Raw genomic sequence first — 17,173 nt, 5'->3', positions numbered from 1 at the left:
AGTGTGTCCTGTGAGAGGGTTAGTTACCTTGTCAGTGTGTCCTGTGAGAGGGTTAGTTACCTTGTCAGTGTGTCCTGCCAGAGGGTTAGTTACCTTGTCAGTCTGTCCTGCCAGAGGGTTAGTTACCTTGTCAGTGTGTCCTGTGAGAGGGTTAGTTACCTTGTCAGTGTGTCCTGCCAGAGGGTTAGTTACCTTGTCAGTCTGTCCTGCCAGAGGGTTAGTTACCTTGTCAGTCTGTCCTGCCAGAGGGTTAGTTACCTTGTCAGTCTGTCCTGCCAGAGGGTTAGTTACCTTGTCAGTGTGTCCTGTGAGAGGGTTAGTTACCTTGTCAGTCTGTCCTGTGACAGGGTTAGTTACCCTGTCAGTCTGTCCTGTGACAGGGTTAGTTACCTTGTCAGTCTGTCCTGTGAGAGGGTTAGTTACCTTGTCAGTCTGTCCTGCCAGAGGGTTAGTTACCCTGTCAGTCTGTCCTGCCAGAGGGTTAGTTACCTTGTCAGTCTGTCCTGTGACAGGGTTAGTTACCCTGTCAGTCTGTCCTGTGACAGGGTTAGTTACCCTGTCAGTCTGTCCTGTGACAGGGTTAGTTACCTTGTCAGTCTGTCCTGTGACAGGGTTAGTTACCTTGTCAGTGTGTCCTGTGAGAGGGTTAGTTACCTTGTCAGTCTGTCCTGTGACAGGGTTAGTTACCTTGTCAGTCTGTCCTGTGACAGGGTTAGTTACCTTGTCAGTCTGTCCTGTGAGAGGGTTAGTTACCTTGTCAGTCTGTCCTGTGAGAGGGTTAGTTACCTTGTCAGTCTGTCCTGTGACAGGGTTAGTTACCTTGTCAGTCTGTCCTGTGAGAGGGTTAGTTACCTTGTCAGTCTGTCCTGTGAGAGGGTTAGTTACCTTGTCAGTCTGTCCTGTGACAGGGTTAGTTACCCTGTCAGTCTGTCCTGTGAGAGGGTTAGTTACCTTGTCAGTCTGTCTTGTGAGAGGGTTAGTTACCTTGTCAGTCTGTCCTGTGACAGGGTTAGTTACCTTGTCAGTCTGTCCTGTGAGAGGGTTAGTTACCTTGTCAGTCTGTCCTGTGAGAGGGTTAGTTACATTGTCAGTCTGTCCTGTGAGAGGGTTAGTTACCTTGTCAGTCTGTCCTGTGACAGGGTTAGTTACATTGTCAGTCTGTCCTGTGAGAGGGTTAGTTACCTTGTCAGTCTATCCTGTGAGAGGGTTAGTTACCCTGTCAGTCTGTCCTGTGAGAGGGTTAGTTACCTTGTCAGTCTGTCCTGCCAGAGGGTTAGTTACCTTGTCAGTCTGTCCTGCCAGAAGGTTAGTTACCTTGTCAGTCTGTCCTGTGAGAGGGTTAGTTACCTTGTCAGTCTGTCCTGTGAGAGGGTTAGTTACCTTGTTAGTGTGTCCTGCCAGAGGGTTAGTTACCTTGTCAGTCTGTCCTGTGAGAGGGTTAGTTACCTTGTCAGTCTGTCCTGCCAGAGGGTTAGTTACCTTGTCAGTCTGTCCTGCAAGAGGGTTAGTTACCTTGTCAGTCTGTCCTGTGAGAGGGTTCGTTACCCTGTCAGTCTGTCCTGTGAGAGGGTTAGTTACCCTGTCAGTCTGTCCTGTGAGAGGGTTAGTTACCTTGTCAGTGTGTCCTGCCAGAGGGTTAGTTACCTTGTCAGTCTGTCCTGTGAGTGGGTTAGTTACCTTGTCAGTCTGTCCTGTGAGAGGGTTAGTTACCTTGTCAGTCTGTCCTGTGAGAGGGTTAGTTACCTTGTCAGTCTGTCCTGTGAGAGGGTTAGTTACCCTGTCAGTGTGTCCTGCCAGAGGGTTAGTTACCCTGTCACTGTGTCCTGCCAGAGGGTTAGTTACCTTGTCAGTCTGTCCTGTGAGAGGGTTAGTTACCTTGTCAGTGTGTCCTGCCAGAGGGTTAGTTACCTTGTCAGTGTGTCCTGTGAGAGGGTTAGTTACCTTGTCAGTCTGTCCTGTGAGAGGGTTAGTTACCTTGTCAGTCTGTCCTGTGAGAGGGTTAGTTACCTTGTCAGTGTGTCCTGCCAAAGGGTTAGTTACCTTGTCAGTCTGTCCTGTGAGAGGGTTAGTTACCTTGTCAGTGTGTCCTGCCAGAGGGTTAGTTACCTTGTCAGTGTGTCCTGCCAGAGGGTTAGTTACCTTGTCAGTCTGTCCTGTGAGAGGGTTAGTTACCTTGTCAGTGTGTCCTGCCAAAGGGTTAGTTACCTTGTCAGTCTGTCCTGTGAGAGGGTTAGTTACCTTGTCAGTGTGTCCTGCCAGAGGGTTAGTTACCTTGTCAGTGTGTCCTGCCAGAGGGTTAGTTACCTTGTCAGTCTGTCCTGTGAGAGGGTTAGTTACCTTGTCAGTCTGTCCTGTGAGAGGGTTAGTTACCTTGTCAGTGTGTCCTGTGAGAGGGTTAGTTACCTTGTCAGTCTGTCCTGTGACAGGGTTAGTTACCTTGTCAGTCTGTCCTGCCAGAGCGTTAGTTACCTTGTCAGTCTGTCCTGTGAGAGGGTTAGTTACCTTGTCAGTGTGTCCTGCCAGAGGGTTAGTTACCTTGTCAGTGTGTCCTGCCAGAGGGTTAGTTACCTTGTCAGTGTGTCCTGTGAGAGGGTTAGTTACCTTGTCAGTCTGTCCTGTGAGAGGGTTAGTTACCTTGTCAGTGTGTCCTGTGAGAGGGTTAGTTACCTTGTCAGTGTGTCCTGTGAGAGGGTTAGTTACCTTGTCAGTCTGTCCTGTGAGAGGGTTAGTTACCTTGTCAGTGTGTCCTGCCAAAGGGTTAGTTACCTTGTCAGTCTGTCCTGTGAGAGGGTTAGTTACCTTGTCAGTGTGTCCTGCCAGAGGGTTAGTTACCTTGTCAGTGTGTCCTGCCAGAGGGTTAGTTACCTTGTCAGTCTGTCCTGTGAGAGGGTTAGTTACCTTGTCAGTGTGTCCTGCCAAAGGGTTAGTTACCTTGTCAGTCTGTCCTGTGAGAGGGTTAGTTACCTTGTCAGTGTGTCCTGCCAGAGGGTTAGTTACCTTGTCAGTGTGTCCTGCCAGAGGGTTAGTTACCTTGTCAGTCTGTCCTGTGAGAGGGTTAGTTACCTTGTCAGTCTGTCCTGTGAGAGGGTTAGTTACCTTGTCAGTGTGTCCTGTGAGAGGGTTAGTTACCTTGTCAGTCTGTCCTGTGACAGGGTTAGTTACCTTGTCAGTCTGTCCTGCCAGAGCGTTAGTTACCTTGTCAGTCTGTCCTGTGAGAGGGTTAGTTACCTTGTCAGTGTGTCCTGCCAGAGGGTTAGTTACCTTGTCAGTGTGTCCTGCCAGAGGGTTAGTTACCTTGTCAGTGTGTCCTGTGAGAGGGTTAGTTACCTTGTCAGTCTGTCCTGTGAGAGGGTTAGTTACCTTGTCAGTGTGTCCTGTGAGAGGGTTAGTTACCTTGTCAGTGTGTCCTGTGAGAGGGTTAGTTACCTTGTCAGTGTGTCCTGCCAGAGGGTTAGTTACCTTGTCAGTCTGTCCTGCCAGAGGGTTAGTTACCTTGTCAGTGTGTCCTGTGAGAGGGTTAGTTACCTTGTCAGTGTGTCCTGCCAGAGGGTTAGTTACCTTGTCAGTCTGTCCTGCCAGAGGGTTAGTTACCTTGTCAGTCTGTCCTGCCAGAGGGTTAGTTACCTTGTCAGTCTGTCCTGCCAGAGGGTTAGTTACCTTGTCAGTGTGTCCTGTGAGAGGGTTAGTTACCTTGTCAGTCTGTCCTGTGAGAGGGTTAGTTACCTTGTCAGTCTGTCCTGTGAGAGGGTTAGTTACCCTGTCAGTCTGTCCTGTGAAAGGGTTAGTTACCTTGTCAGTGTGTCCTGTGAGAGGGTTAGTTACCTTGTCAGTCTGTCCTGTGAGAGGGTTAGTTACCTTGTCAGTCTGTCCTGTGAGAGGGTTAGTTACCTTGTCAGTGTGTCCTGCCAGAGGGTTAGTTACCTTGTCAGTCTGTCCTGTGAGAGGGTTAGTTACCTTGTCAGTGTGTCCTGTGAGAGGGTTAGTTACCTTGTCAGTCTGTCCTGTGAGAGGGTTAGTTACCTTGTCAGTCTGTCCTGTGAGAGGGTTAGTTACCTTGTCAGTGTGTCCTGCCAAAGGGTTAGTTACCTTGTCAGTCTGTCCTGTGAGAGGGTTAGTTACCCTGTCAGTCTGTCCTGTGAGTGGGTTAGTTACCTTGTCAGTCTGTCCTGTGAGAGGGTTAGTTACCTTGTCAGTCTGTCCTGTGAGAGGGTTAGTTACCTTGTCAGTGTGTCCTGCCAAAGGGTTAGTTACCTCGTCAGTCTGTCCTGTGAGAGGGTTCGTTACCCTGTCAGTCTGTCCTGTGAGTGGGTTAGTTACCTTGTCAGTCTGTCCTGTGAGAGGGTTAGTTACCTTGTCAGTCTGTCCTGTGAGAGTGTTAGTTACCTTGTCAGTCTGTCCTGTGAGAGGGTTAGTTACCTTGTCAGTGTGTCCTGCCAAAGGGTTAGTTACCTTGTCAGTGTGTCCTGCCAGAGGGTTAGTTACCTTGTCAGTCTGTCCTGTGAGAGGGTTAGTTACCTTGTTAGTGTGTCCTGCCAGAGGGTTAGTTACCTTGTCAGTCTGTCCTGTGAGAGGGTGAGTTACCTTGTCAGTCTGTCCTGCCAGAGGGTTAGTTACCTTGTCAGTCTGTCCTGCAAGAGGGTTAGTTACCTTGTCAGTCTGTCCTGTGAGAGGGTTAGTTACCTTGTCAGTCTGTCCTGTGAGAGGGTTAGTTACCTTGTCAGTCTGTCCTGTGAGAGGGTTCGTTACCCTGTCAGTCTGTCCTGTGAGAGGGTTAGTTACCCTGTCAGTCTGTCCTGTGAGAGGGTTAGTTACCTTGTCAGTGTGTCCTGCCAGAGGGTTAGTTACCTTGTCAGTCTGTCCTGTGAGAGGGTTAGTTACCTTGTCAGTCTGTCCTGTGAGAGGGTTAGTTACCTTGTCAGTGTGTCCTGTGAGAGGGTTAGTTACCTTGTCAGTCTGTCCTGTGACAGGGTTAGTTACCTTGTCAGTCTGTCCTGCCAGAGCGTTAGTTACCTTGTCAGTCTGTCCTGTGAGAGGGTTAGTTACCTTGTCAGTGTGTCCTGCCAGAGGGTTAGTTACCTTGTCAGTGTGTCCTGCCAGAGGGTTAGTTACCTTGTCAGTGTGTCCTGTGAGAGGGTTAGTTACCTTGTCAGTCTGTCCTGTGAGAGGGTTAGTTACCTTGTCAGTGTGTCCTGTGAGAGGGTTAGTTACCTTGTCAGTGTGTCCTGTGAGAGGGTTAGTTACCTTGTCAGTGTGTCCTGCCAGAGGGTTAGTTACCTTGTCAGTCTGTCCTGCCAGAGAGTTAGTTACCTTGTCAGTGTGTCCTGTGAGAGGGTTAGTTACCTTGTCAGTGTGTCCTGCCAGAGGGTTAGTTACCTTGTCAGTCTGTCCTGCCAGAGGGTTAGTTACCTTGTCAGTCTGTCCTGCCAGAGGGTTAGTTACCTTGTCAGTCTGTCCTGCCAGAGGGTTAGTTACCTTGTCAGTGTGTCCTGTGAGAGGGTTAGTTACCTTGTCAGTCTGTCCTGTGAGAGGGTTAGTTACCTTGTCAGTCTGTCCTGTGAGAGGGTTAGTTACCCTGTCAGTCTGTCCTGTGAAAGGGTTAGTTACCTTGTCAGTGTGTCCTGTGAGAGGGTTAGTTACCTTGTCAGTCTGTCCTGTGAGAGGGTTAGTTACCTTGTCAGTCTGTCCTGTGAGAGGGTTAGTTACCTTGTCAGTGTGTCCTGCCAGAGGGTTAGTTACCTTGTCAGTCTGTCCTGTGAGAGAGTTAGTTACCTTGTCAGTGTGTCCTGTGAGAGGGTTAGTTACCTTGTCAGTCTGTCCTGTGAGAGGGTTAGTTACCTTGTCAGTCTGTCCTGTGAGAGGGTTAGTTACCTTGTCAGTGTGTCCTGCCAAAGGGTTAGTTACCTTGTCAGTCTGTCCTGTGAGAGGGTTAGTTACCCTGTCAGTCTGTCCTGTGAGTGGGTTAGTTACCTTGTCAGTCTGTCCTGTGAGAGGGTTAGTTACCTTGTCAGTCTGTCCTGTGAGAGGGTTAGTTACCTTGTCAGTGTGTCCTGCCAAAGGGTTAGTTACCTCGTCAGTCTGTCCTGTGAGAGGGTTCGTTACCCTGTCAGTCTGTCCTGTGAGTGGGTTAGTTACCTTGTCAGTCTGTCCTGTGAGAGGGTTAGTTACCTTGTCAGTCTGTCCTGTGAGAGGGTTAGTTACCTTGTCAGTCTGTCCTGTGAGAGGGTTAGTTACCCTGTCAGTGTGTCCTGCCAGAGGGTTAGTTACCCTGTCACTGTGTCCTGCCAGAGGGTTAGTTACCTTGTCAGTCTGTCCTGTGAGAGGGTTAGTTACCTTGTCAGTGTGTCCTGCCAAAGGGTTAGTTACCTTGTCAGTCTGTCCTGTGAGAGGGTTAGTTACCTTGTCAGTGTGTCCTGCCAGAGGGTTAGTTACCTTGTCAGTCTGTCCTGTGAGAGGGTTAGTTACCTTGTCAGTCTGTCCTGTGAGAGGGTTAGTTACCTTGTCAGTGTGTCCTGTGAGAGGGTTAGTTACCTTGTCAGTCTGTCCTGTGACAGGGTTAGTTACCTTGTCAGTCTGTCCTGCCAGAGCGTTAGTTACCTTGTCAGTCTGTCCTGTGAGAGGGTTAGTTACCTTGTCAGTGTGTCCTGCCAGAGGGTTAGTTACCTTGTCAGTGTGTCCTGCCAGAGGGTTAGTTACCTTGTCAGTGTGTCCTGTGAGAGGGTTAGTTACCTTGTCAGTCTGTCCTGTGAGAGGGTTAGTTACCTTGTCAGTGTGTCCTGTGAGAGGGTTAGTTACCTTGTCAGTGTGTCCTGTGAGAGGGTTAGTTACCTTGTCAGTGTGTCCTGCCAGAGGGTTAGTTACCTTGTCAGTCTGTCCTGTGAGAGGGTTAGTTACCTTGTCAGTCTGTCCTGTGAGAGGGTTCGTTACCCTGTCAGTCTGTCCTGTGAGAGGGTTAGTTACCCTGTCAGTCTGTCCTGTGAGAGGGTTAGTTACCTTGTCAGTGTGTCCTGCCAGAGGGTTAGTTACCTTGTCAGTCTGTCCTGTGAGAGGGTTAGTTACCTTGTCAGTCTGTCCTGTGAGAGGGTTAGTTACCTTGTCAGTGTGTCCTGTGAGAGGGTTAGTTACCTTGTCAGTCTGTCCTGTGACAGGGTTAGTTACCTTGTCAGTCTGTCCTGCCAGAGCGTTAGTTACCTTGTCAGTCTGTCCTGTGAGAGGGTTAGTTACCTTGTCAGTGTGTCCTGCCAGAGGGTTAGTTACCTTGTCAGTGTGTCCTGCCAGAGGGTTAGTTACCTTGTCAGTGTGTCCTGTGAGAGGGTTAGTTACCTTGTCAGTCTGTCCTGTGAGAGGGTTAGTTACCTTGTCAGTGTGTCCTGTGAGAGGGTTAGTTACCTTGTCAGTGTGTCCTGTGAGAGGGTTAGTTACCTTGTCAGTGTGTCCTGCCAGAGGGTTAGTTACCTTGTCAGTCTGTCCTGCCAGAGGGTTAGTTACCTTGTCAGTGTGTCCTGTGAGAGGGTTAGTTACCTTGTCAGTGTGTCCTGCCAGAGGGTTAGTTACCTTGTCAGTCTGTCCTGCCAGAGGGTTAGTTACCTTGTCAGTCTGTCCTGCCAGAGGGTTAGTTACCTTGTCAGTCTGTCCTGCCAGAGGGTTAGTTACCTTGTCAGTGTGTCCTGTGAGAGGGTTAGTTACCTTGTCAGTCTGTCCTGTGAGAGGGTTAGTTACCTTGTCAGTCTGTCCTGTGAGAGGGTTAGTTACCCTGTCAGTCTGTCCTGTGAAAGGGTTAGTTACCTTGTCAGTGTGTCCTGTGAGAGGGTTAGTTACCTTGTCAGTCTGTCCTGTGAGAGGGTTAGTTACCTTGTCAGTCTGTCCTGTGAGAGGGTTAGTTACCTTGTCAGTGTGTCCTGCCAGAGGGTTAGTTACCTTGTCAGTCTGTCCTGTGAGAGGGTTAGTTACCTTGTCAGTGTGTCCTGTGAGAGGGTTAGTTACCTTGTCAGTCTGTCCTGTGAGAGGGTTAGTTACCTTGTCAGTCTGTCCTGTGAGAGGGTTAGTTACCTTGTCAGTGTGTCCTGCCAAAGGGTTAGTTACCTTGTCAGTCTGTCCTGTGAGAGGGTTAGTTACCCTGTCAGTCTGTCCTGTGAGTGGGTTAGTTACCTTGTCAGTCTGTCCTGTGAGAGGGTTAGTTACCTTGTCAGTCTGTCCTGTGAGAGGGTTAGTTACCTTGTCAGTGTGTCCTGCCAAAGGGTTAGTTACCTCGTAAGTCTGTCCTGTGAGAGGGTTCGTTACCCTGTCAGTCTGTCCTGTGAGTGGGTTAGTTACCTTGTCAGTCTGTCCTGTGAGAGGGTTAGTTACCTTGTCAGTCTGTCCTGTGAGAGGGTTAGTTACCTTGTCAGTCTGTCCTGTGAGAGGGTTAGTTACCCTGTCAGTGTGTCCTGCCAGAGGGTTAGTTACCCTGTCACTGTGTCCTGCCAGAGGGTTAGTTACCTTGTCAGTCTGTCCTGTGAGAGGGTTAGTTACCTTGTCAGTGTGTCCTGCCAGAGGGTTAGTTACCTTGTCAGTGTGTCCTGCCAGAGGGTTAGTTACCTTGTCAGTCTGTCCTGTGAGAGGGTTAGTTACCTTGTCAGTCTGTCCTGTGAGAGGGTTAGTTACCTTGTCAGTGTGTCCTGTGAGAGGGTTAGTTACCTTGTCAGTCTGTCCTGTGACAGGGTTAGTTACCTTGTCAGTCTGTCCTGCCAGAGCGTTAGTTACCTTGTCAGTCTGTCCTGTGAGAGGGTTAGTTACCTTGTCAGTGTGTCCTGCCAGAGGGTTAGTTACCTTGTCAGTGTGTCCTGCCAGAGGGTTAGTTACCTTGTCAGTGTGTCCTGTGAGAGGGTTAGTTACCTTGTCAGTCTGTCCTGTGAGAGGGTTAGTTACCTTGTCAGTGTGTCCTGTGAGAGGGTTAGTTACCTTGTCAGTGTGTCCTGTGAGAGGGTTAGTTACCTTGTCAGTGTGTCCTGCCAGAGGGTTAGTTACCTTGTCAGTCTGTCCTGCCAGAGGGTTAGTTACCTTGTCAGTGTGTCCTGTGAGAGGGTTAGTTACCTTGTCAGTGTGTCCTGCCAGAGGGTTAGTTACCTTGTCAGTCTGTCCTGCCAGAGGGTTAGTTACCTTGTCAGTCTGTCCTGCCAGAGGGTTAGTTACCTTGTCAGTCTGTCCTGCCAGAGGGTTAGTTACCTTGTCAGTGTGTCCTGTGAGAGGGTTAGTTACCTTGTCAGTCTGTCCTGTGAGAGGGTTAGTTACCTTGTCAGTCTGTCCTGTGAGAGGGTTAGTTACCCTGTCAGTCTGTCCTGTGACAGGGTTAGTTACCTTGTCAGTGTTTGCTGTGAGAGGGTTAGTTACCTTGTCAGTCTGTCCTGTGAGAGGGTTAGTTACCTTGTCAGTCTGTCCTGTGAGAGGGTTAGTTACCTTGTCAGTGTGTCCTGCCAGAGGGTTAGTTACCTTGTCAGTCTGTCCTGTGAGAGGGTTAGTTACCTTGTCAGTGTGTCCTGTGAGAGGGTTAGTTACCTTGTCAGTCTGTCCTGTGAGAGGGTTAGTTACCTTGTCAGTCTGTCCTGTGAGAGGGTTAGTTACCTTGTCAGTGTGTCCTGCCAAAGGGTTAGTTACCTTGTCAGTCTGTCCTGTGAGAGGGTTAGTTACCCTGTCAGTCTGTCCTGTGAGTGGGTTAGTTACCTTGTCAGTCTGTCCTGTGAGAGGGTTAGTTACCTTGTCAGTCTGTCCTGTGAGAGGGTTAGTTACCTTGTCAGTGTGTCCTGCCAAAGGGTTAGTTACCTCGTCAGTCTGTCCTGTGAGAGGGTTCGTTACCCTGTCAGTCTGTCCTGTGAGTGGGTTAGTTACCTTGTCAGTCTGTCCTGTGAGAGGGTTAGTTACCTTGTCAGTCTGTCCTGTGAGAGGGTTAGTTACCTTGTCAGTCTGTCCTGTGAGAGGGTTAGTTACCCTGTCAGTGTGTCCTGCCAGAGGGTTAGTTACCCTGTCACTGTGTCCTGCCAGAGGGTTAGTTACCTTGTCAGTCTGTCCTGTGAGAGGGTTAGTTACCTTGTCAGTGTGTCCTGCCAGAGGGTTAGTTACCTTGTCAGTGTGTCCTGTGAGAGGGTTAGTTACCTTGTCAGTCTGTCCTGTGAGAGGGTTAGTTACCTTGTCAGTCTGTCCTGTGAGAGGGTTAGTTACCTTGTCAGTGTGTCCTGCCAAAGGGTTAGTTACCTTGTCAGTCTGTCCTGTGAGAGGGTTAGTTACCTTGTCAGTGTGTCCTGTGAGAGGGTTAGTTACCTTGTCAGTGTGTCCTGCCAGAGGGTTAGTTACCTTGTCAGTCTGTCCTGCCAGAGGGTTAGTTACCTTGTCAGTGTGTCCTGCCAGAGGGTTAGTTACCTTGTCAGTCTGTCCTGCCAGAGGGTTAGTTACCTTGTCAGTCTGTCCTGCCAGAGGGTTAGTTACCTTGTCAGTCTGTCCTGCCAGAGGGTTAGTTACCTTGTCAGTGTGTCCTGTGAGAGGGTTAGTTACCTTGTCAGTCTGTCCTGTGAGAGGGTTAGTTACCTTGTCAGTCTGTCCTGTGAGAGGGTTAGTTACCTTGTCAGTGTGTCCTGCCAAAGGGTTAGTTACCTTGTCAGTCTGTCCTGTGAGAGGGTTAGTTACCTTGTCAGTGTGTCCTGCCAGAGGGTTAGTTACCTTGTCAGTGTGTCCTGCCAGAGGGTTAGTTACCTTGTCAGTGTGTCCTGTGAGAGGGTTAGTTACCTTGTCAGTGTGTCCTGCCAGAGGGTTAGTTACCTTGTCAGTCTGTCCTGTGAGAGGGTTAGTTACCTTGTCAGTGTGTCCTGCCAAAGGGTTAGTTACCTTGTCAGTCTGTCCTGTGAGAGGGTTAGTTACCTTGTCAGTGTGTCCTGCCAGAGGGTTAGTTACCTTGTCAGTGTGTCCTGCCAGAGGGTTAGTTACCTTGTCAGTCTGTCCTGTGAGAGGGTTAGTTACCTTGTCAGTGTGTCCTGCCAGAGGGTTAGTTACCTTGTCAGTGTGTCCTGCCAGAGGGTTAGTTACCTTGTCAGTCTGTCCTGCCAGAGGGTTAGTTACCTTGTCAGTGTGTCCTGTGAGAGGGTTAGTTACCTTGTCAGTGTGTCCTGTGAGAGGGTTAGTTACCTTGTCAGTGTGTCCTGCCAGAGGGTTAGTTACCTTGTCAGTCTGTCCTGTGAGAGGGTTAGTTACCTTGTCAGTGTGTCCTGTGAGAGGGTTAGTTACCTTGTCAGTCTGTCCTGTGAGAGGGTTAGTTACCTTGTCAGTCTCTCCTGTGAGAGGGTTAGTTACCTTGTCAGTGTGTCCTGTGAGAGGGTTAGTTACCTTGTCAGTGTGTCCTGTGAGAGGGTTAGTTACCTTGTCAGTGTGTCCTGTGAGAGGGTTAGTTACCTTGTCAGTGTGTCCTGCCAGAGGGTTAGTTACCTTGTCAGTCTGTCCTGCCAGAGGGTTAGTTACCTTGTCAGTGTGTCCTGTGAGAGGGTTAGTTACCTTGTCAGTGTGTCCTGTGAGAGGGTTAGTTACCTTGTCAGTGTGTCCTGTGAGAGGGTTAGTTACCTTGTCAGTGTGTCCTGCCAGAGGGTTAGTTACCTTGTCAGTCTGTCCTGCCAGAGGGTTAGTTACCTTGTCAGTGTGTCCTGTGAGAGGGTTAGTTACCTTGTCAGTGTGTCCTGTGAGAGGGTTAGTTACCTTGTCAGTCTGTCCTGTGACAGGGTTAGTTACCTTGTCAGTGTGTCCTGTGAGAGGGTTAGTTACCTTGTCAGTCTGTCCTGCCAGAGGGTTAGTTACCTTGTCAGTCTGTCCTGTGAGAGGGTTAGTTACCTTGTCAGTCTGTCCTGTGAGAGGGTTAGTTACCTTGTCAGTCTGTCCTGCCAGAGGGTTAGTTACCTTGTCAGTGTGTCCTGTGAGAGGGTTAGTTACCTTGTCAGTCTGTCCTGTGAGAGGGTTAGTTACCTTGTCAGTCTGTCCTGTGAGAGGGTTAGTTAACCTGTCAGTCTGTCCTGTGACAGGGTTAGTTACCTTGTCAGTGTGTCCTGTGAGAGGGTTAGTTACCTTGTCAGTCTGTCCTGTGAGAGGGTTAGTTACCTTGTCAGTGTGTCCTGTGAGAGGGTTAGTTACCTTGTCAGTGTGTCCTGTGAGAGGGTTAGTTACCTTGTCAGTGTGTCCTGTGAGAGGGTTAGTTACCTTGTCAGTCTGTCCTGTGAGAGGGTTAGTTACCTTGTCAGTGTGTCCTGTGAGAGGGTTAGTTACCTTGTCAGTGTGTCCTGTGAGAGGGTTAGTTACCTTGTCAGTGTGTCCTGTGAGAGGGTTAGTTACCTTGTCAGTCTGTCCTGTGAGAGGGTTAGTTACCTTGTCAGTGTGTCCTGTGAGAGGGTTAGTTACCTTGTCAGTGTGTCCTGTGAGAGGGTTAGTTACCTTGTCAGTGTGTCCTGTGAGAGGGTTAGTTACCTTGTCAGTCTGTCCTGTGAGAGGGTTAGTTACCTTGTCAGTCTGTCCTGTGAGAGGGTTAGTTACCTTGTCAGTGTGTCCTGCCAGAGGGTTAGTTACCTTGTCAGTCTGTCCTGTGAGAGGGTTAGTTACCTTGTCAGTGTGTCCTGTGAGAGGGTTAGTTACCTTGTCAGTCTGTCCTGTGAGAGGGTTAGTTACCTTGTCAGTCTGTCCTGTGAGAGGGTTAGTTACCTTGTCAGTGTGTCCTGCCAAAGGGTTAGTTACCTTGTCAGTCTGTCCTGTGAGAGGGTTAGTTACCCTGTCAGTCTGTCCTGTGAGTGGGTTAGTTACCTTGTCAGTCTGTCCTGTGAGAGGGTTAGTTACCTTGTCAGTCTGTCCTGTGAGAGGGTTAGTTACCTTGTCAGTGTGTCCTGCCAAAGGGTTAGTTACCTCGTCAGTCTGTCCTGTGAGAGGGTTCGTTACCCTGTCAGTCTGTCCTGTGAGTGGGTTAGTTACCTTGTCAGTCTGTCCTGTGAGAGGGTTAGTTACCTTGTCAGTCTGTCCTGTGAGAGGGTTAGTTACCTTGTCAGTCTGTCCTGTGAGAGGGTTAGTTACCTTGTCAGTCTGTCCTGTGAGAGGGTTAGTTACCCTGTCAGTGTGTCCTGCCAGAGGGTTAGTTACCCTGTCACTGTGTCCTGCCAGAGGGTTAGTTACCTAGTCAGTCTGTCCTGTGAGAGGGTTAGTTACCTTGTCAGTGTGTCCTGCCAGAGGGTTAGTTACCTTGTCAGTGTGTCCTGTGAGAGGGTTAGTTACCTTGTCAGTCTGTCCTGTGAGAATTGTCAGTCTGTCCTGTGAGAGGGTTAGTTACCTTGTCAGTGTGTCCTGCCAAAGGGTTAGTTACCTTGTCAGTCTGTCCTGTGAGAGGGTTAGTTACCTTGTCAGTCTGTCCTGTGAGAGGGTTAGTTACCTTGTCAGTGTGTCCTGCCAGAGGGTTAGTTACCTTGTCAGTCTGTCCTGTGAGAGGGTTAGTTACCTTGTCAGTGTGTCCTGCCAGAGGGTTAGTTACCTTGTCAGTCTGTCCTGTGAGAGGGTTAGTTACCTTGTCAGTGTGTCCTGCCAAAGGGTTAGTTACCTTGTCAGTCTGTCCTGTGAGAGGGTTAGTTACCTTGTCAGTTTGTCCTGCCAGAGGGTTAGTTACCTTGTCAGTGTGTCCTGCCAGAGGGTTAGTTACCTTGTCAGTCTGTCCTGTGAGAGGGTTAGTTACCTTGTCAGTCTGTCCTGTGACAGGGTTAGTTACCTTGTCAGTCTGTCCTGCCAGAGCTTTAGTTACCTTGTCAGTCTGTCCTGCCAGAGGGTTAGTTACCTTGTCAGTCTGTCCTGTGAGAGGGTTAGTTACCTTGTCAGTGTGTCCTGCCAAAGGGTTAGTTACCTTGTCAGTCTGTCCTGTGAGAGGGTTAGTTACCTTGTCAGTTTGTCCTGCCAGAGGGTTAGTTACCTTGTCAGTGTGTCCTGCCAGAGGGTTAGTTACCTTGTCAGTCTGTCCTGTGAGAGGGTTAGTTACCTTGTCAGTCTGTCCTGTGACAGGGTTAGTTACCTTGTCAGTCTGTCCTGCCAGAGCTTTAGTTACCTTGTCAGTCTGTCCTGTGAGAGGGTTAGTTACCTTGTCAGTGTGTCCTGCCAGAGGGTTAGTTACCTTGTCAGTGTGTCCTGTGAGAGGGTTAGTTACCTTGTCAGTCTGTCCTGTGAGAGGGTTAGTTACCTTGTCAGTGTGTCCTGTGAGAGGGTTAGTTACCTTGTCAGTGTGTCCTGTGAGAGGGTTAGTTACCTTGTCAGTGTGTCCTGCCAGAGGGTTAGTTACCTTGTCAGTCTGTCCTGCCAGAGGGTTAGTTACCTTGTCAGTGTGTCCTGTGAGAGGGTTAGTTACCTTGTCAGTGTGTCCTGTGAGAGGGTTAGTTACCTTGTCAGTGTGTCCTGCCAGAGGGTTAGTTACCTTGTCAGTCTGTCCTGCCAGAGGGTTAGTTACCTTGTCAGTGTGTCCTGTGAGAGGGTTAGTTACCTTGTCAGTCTGTCCTGTGAGAGGGTTAGTTACCTTGTCAGTCTGTCCTGTGAGAGGGTTAGTTACCCTGTCAGTCTGTCCTGTGACAGGGTTAGTTACCTTGTCAGTGTGTCCTGTGAGAGGGTTAGTTACCTTGTCAGTCTGTCCTGTGAGAGGGTTAGTTACCTTGTCAGTCTGTCCTGTGAGAGGGTTAGTTACCTTGTCAGTGTGTCCTGTGAGAGGGTTAGTTACCCTGTCAGTCTGTCCTGCCAGAGGGTTAGTTACCTTGTCAGTGTGTCCTGTGAGAGGGTTAGTTACCTTGTCAGTGTGTCCTGTGAGAGGGTTAGTTACCTTGTCAGTGTGTCCTGTGAGAGGGTTAGTTACCTTGTCAGTGCGTCCTGTGAGAGGGTTAGTTACCTTGTCAGTGTGTCCTGTGAGAGGGTTAGTTACCTTGTCAGTGTGTCCTGTGAGAGGGTTAGTTACCTTGTCAGTGCGTCCTGTGAGAGGGTTAGTTACCTTGTCAGTCTGTCCTGTGAGAGGGTTAGTTACCTTGTCAGTGTGTCCTGCCAGAGGGTTAGTTACCTTGTCAGTGCGTCCTGCCAGATGGTTCCTGGTGTCTGGCGTGGGGAACAGTGCCCCCAGGTGGTCATCCTGGATGGGCTCCTGACCCACACTGCTCAGAGCAAAGTGCTGCAGGAACCTGTCGAACGCAGCAGCATTAGGAAACATGTTGGGGTGGTTCAATGAGAGAACAATTGGGCTGTTGGCAGGGAGGGTGGGAAATGAACACCAGCCACCGGCCAAATGAACACCAGCCACCAGCCAAATGAACACCAGCCACCAGCCACCAGCCAAATGAACACCAACCACCAGCCAAATGAACACCAACCACCAGCCAAATGAACACCAGCCACCAGCCAAATGAACACCAACCACCAGCCAAATGAACACCAGCCACCAGCCAAATGAACACCAGCCACCAGCCAAATGAACACCAGCCACCAGCCAAATGAACACCAACCACCAGCCAAATGAACACCAGCCACCAGCCAAATGAACACCAGCCACCAGCCAAATGAACACCAACCACCAGCCAAATGAACACCAACCACCAGCCAAATGAACACCAGCCACCAGCCAAATGAACACCAGCCACCAGCCAAATGAACACCAGCCACCAGCCAAATGAACACCAGCCACCAGCCAAATGAACACCAGCCACCAGCCAAATGAACACCAGCCACCAGCCAAATGAACACCAGCCACCAGCCACCGGCCAAATGAACACCAGCCACCAGCCAAATGAACACCAGCCACCAGCCAAATGAACACCAGCCACCAGCCAAATGAACACCAGCCACCAGCCACCGGCCAAATGAACACCAGCCACCGGCCAAATGAACACCAGCCACCAGCCAAATGAACACCAGCCACCAGCCAAATGAACACCAGCAACCAGCCAAATGAACACCAGCCACCAGCCAAATGAACACCAGCCACCAGCCAAATGAACACCAGCCACCAGCCAAATGAACACCAGCCACCAGCCAAATGAACACCAGCCACCAGCCACCAGCCAAATGAACACCAGCCACCAGCCAAATGAACACCAGCCACCAGCCAAATGAACACCAGCCACCAGCCAAATGAACACCAGCCACCAGCCAAATGAACACCAGCCACCAGCCAAATGAACACCAGCCACCAGCCAAATGAACACCAGCCACCAGCCACCAGCCAAATGAACAACAGCCACCAGCCACCAGCCAAATGAACACCAGCCACCAGCCAAATGAACACCAGCCACCAGCCAAATGAACACCAGCCACCAGCCAAATGAACACCAGCCACCAGCCAAATGAACACCAGCCACCAGCCAAATGAACACCAGCCACCAGCCAAATGAACACCAGCCACCAGCCAAATGAACACCAGCCACCAGCCAAATGAACACCAGCCACCAGCCACCAGCCAAATGAACACCAGCCACCAGCCACCAGCCAAATGAACACCAGCCACCAGCCACCAGCCAAATGAACACCAGCCACCAGCCAAATGAACACCAGCCACCAGCCAAATGAACACCAGCCACCAGCCACCAGCCAAATGAACACCAGCCACCAGCCACCAGCCAAATGAACACCAGCCACCAGCCACCAGCCAAATGAACACCAGCCACCAGCCAAATGAACACCAGCCACCAGCCAAATGAACACCAGCCACCAGCCAAATTAACACCAGCCACCAGCCAAATGAACACCAGCCACCAGCCAAATGAACACCAACCACCAGCCAAATGAACACCAACCACCAGCCAAATGAACACCAACCACCAGCCAAATGAACACCAACCACCAGCCAAATGAACACCAACCACCAGCCAAATGAACACCAGCCATCAGCCAAATGAACACCAGCCACCAGCCACCAGCCACCAGCCACCAGCCACTGTCTATCCTTACCAGCCATGTTGGCAGATGATGAAACTCACAGAGAGCATTTGTAAGCAGTTTTCTTTTTTCAATCCAAATATATATATATATATATATATATATATATATTTATACACAGTACCAGTCAAATGTTTGGACACACCTACTCATTCAAGGGTTTTTCTTTATTTTTACTATTTTCTACATTGTAGAATAATAGTGAAGACATCAAAACTATGAAATAACACATATGGAATCA

At 49.9% G+C, this 17,173-nt stretch overlaps 1 protein-coding gene across 1 annotated transcript in view; it reads right to left on the bottom strand.

The window, feature by feature from the left end:
• The window catches only part of LOC311124374 (dynein axonemal assembly factor 9-like), a gene marked incomplete at its 5' end in the record, with an annotated part of 41,732 nt that extends 26,521 nt beyond the window's left edge, over window positions 1-15,211 (bottom strand). Inside the window, one exon of the mRNA XM_084198535.1 lies at window positions 15,065-15,211. Coding sequence (XP_084054661.1) covers window positions 15,065-15,211 — 147 coding nt within the window. The remainder of the gene's footprint in view (window positions 1-15,064) is intronic.
• Between the last annotated feature and the right edge of the window lie 1,962 nt (window positions 15,212-17,173).

The sequence above is a fragment of the Coregonus lavaretus genome, assembly GCF_964263955.1.
Source record: "Coregonus lavaretus genome assembly, contig: HAP1_SCAFFOLD_517, whole genome shotgun sequence".
Classification (NCBI taxonomy): Eukaryota; Metazoa; Chordata; class Actinopteri; order Salmoniformes; family Salmonidae; genus Coregonus; species Coregonus lavaretus.
This window is presented reverse-complemented; position numbering and strand designations above follow the sequence as displayed.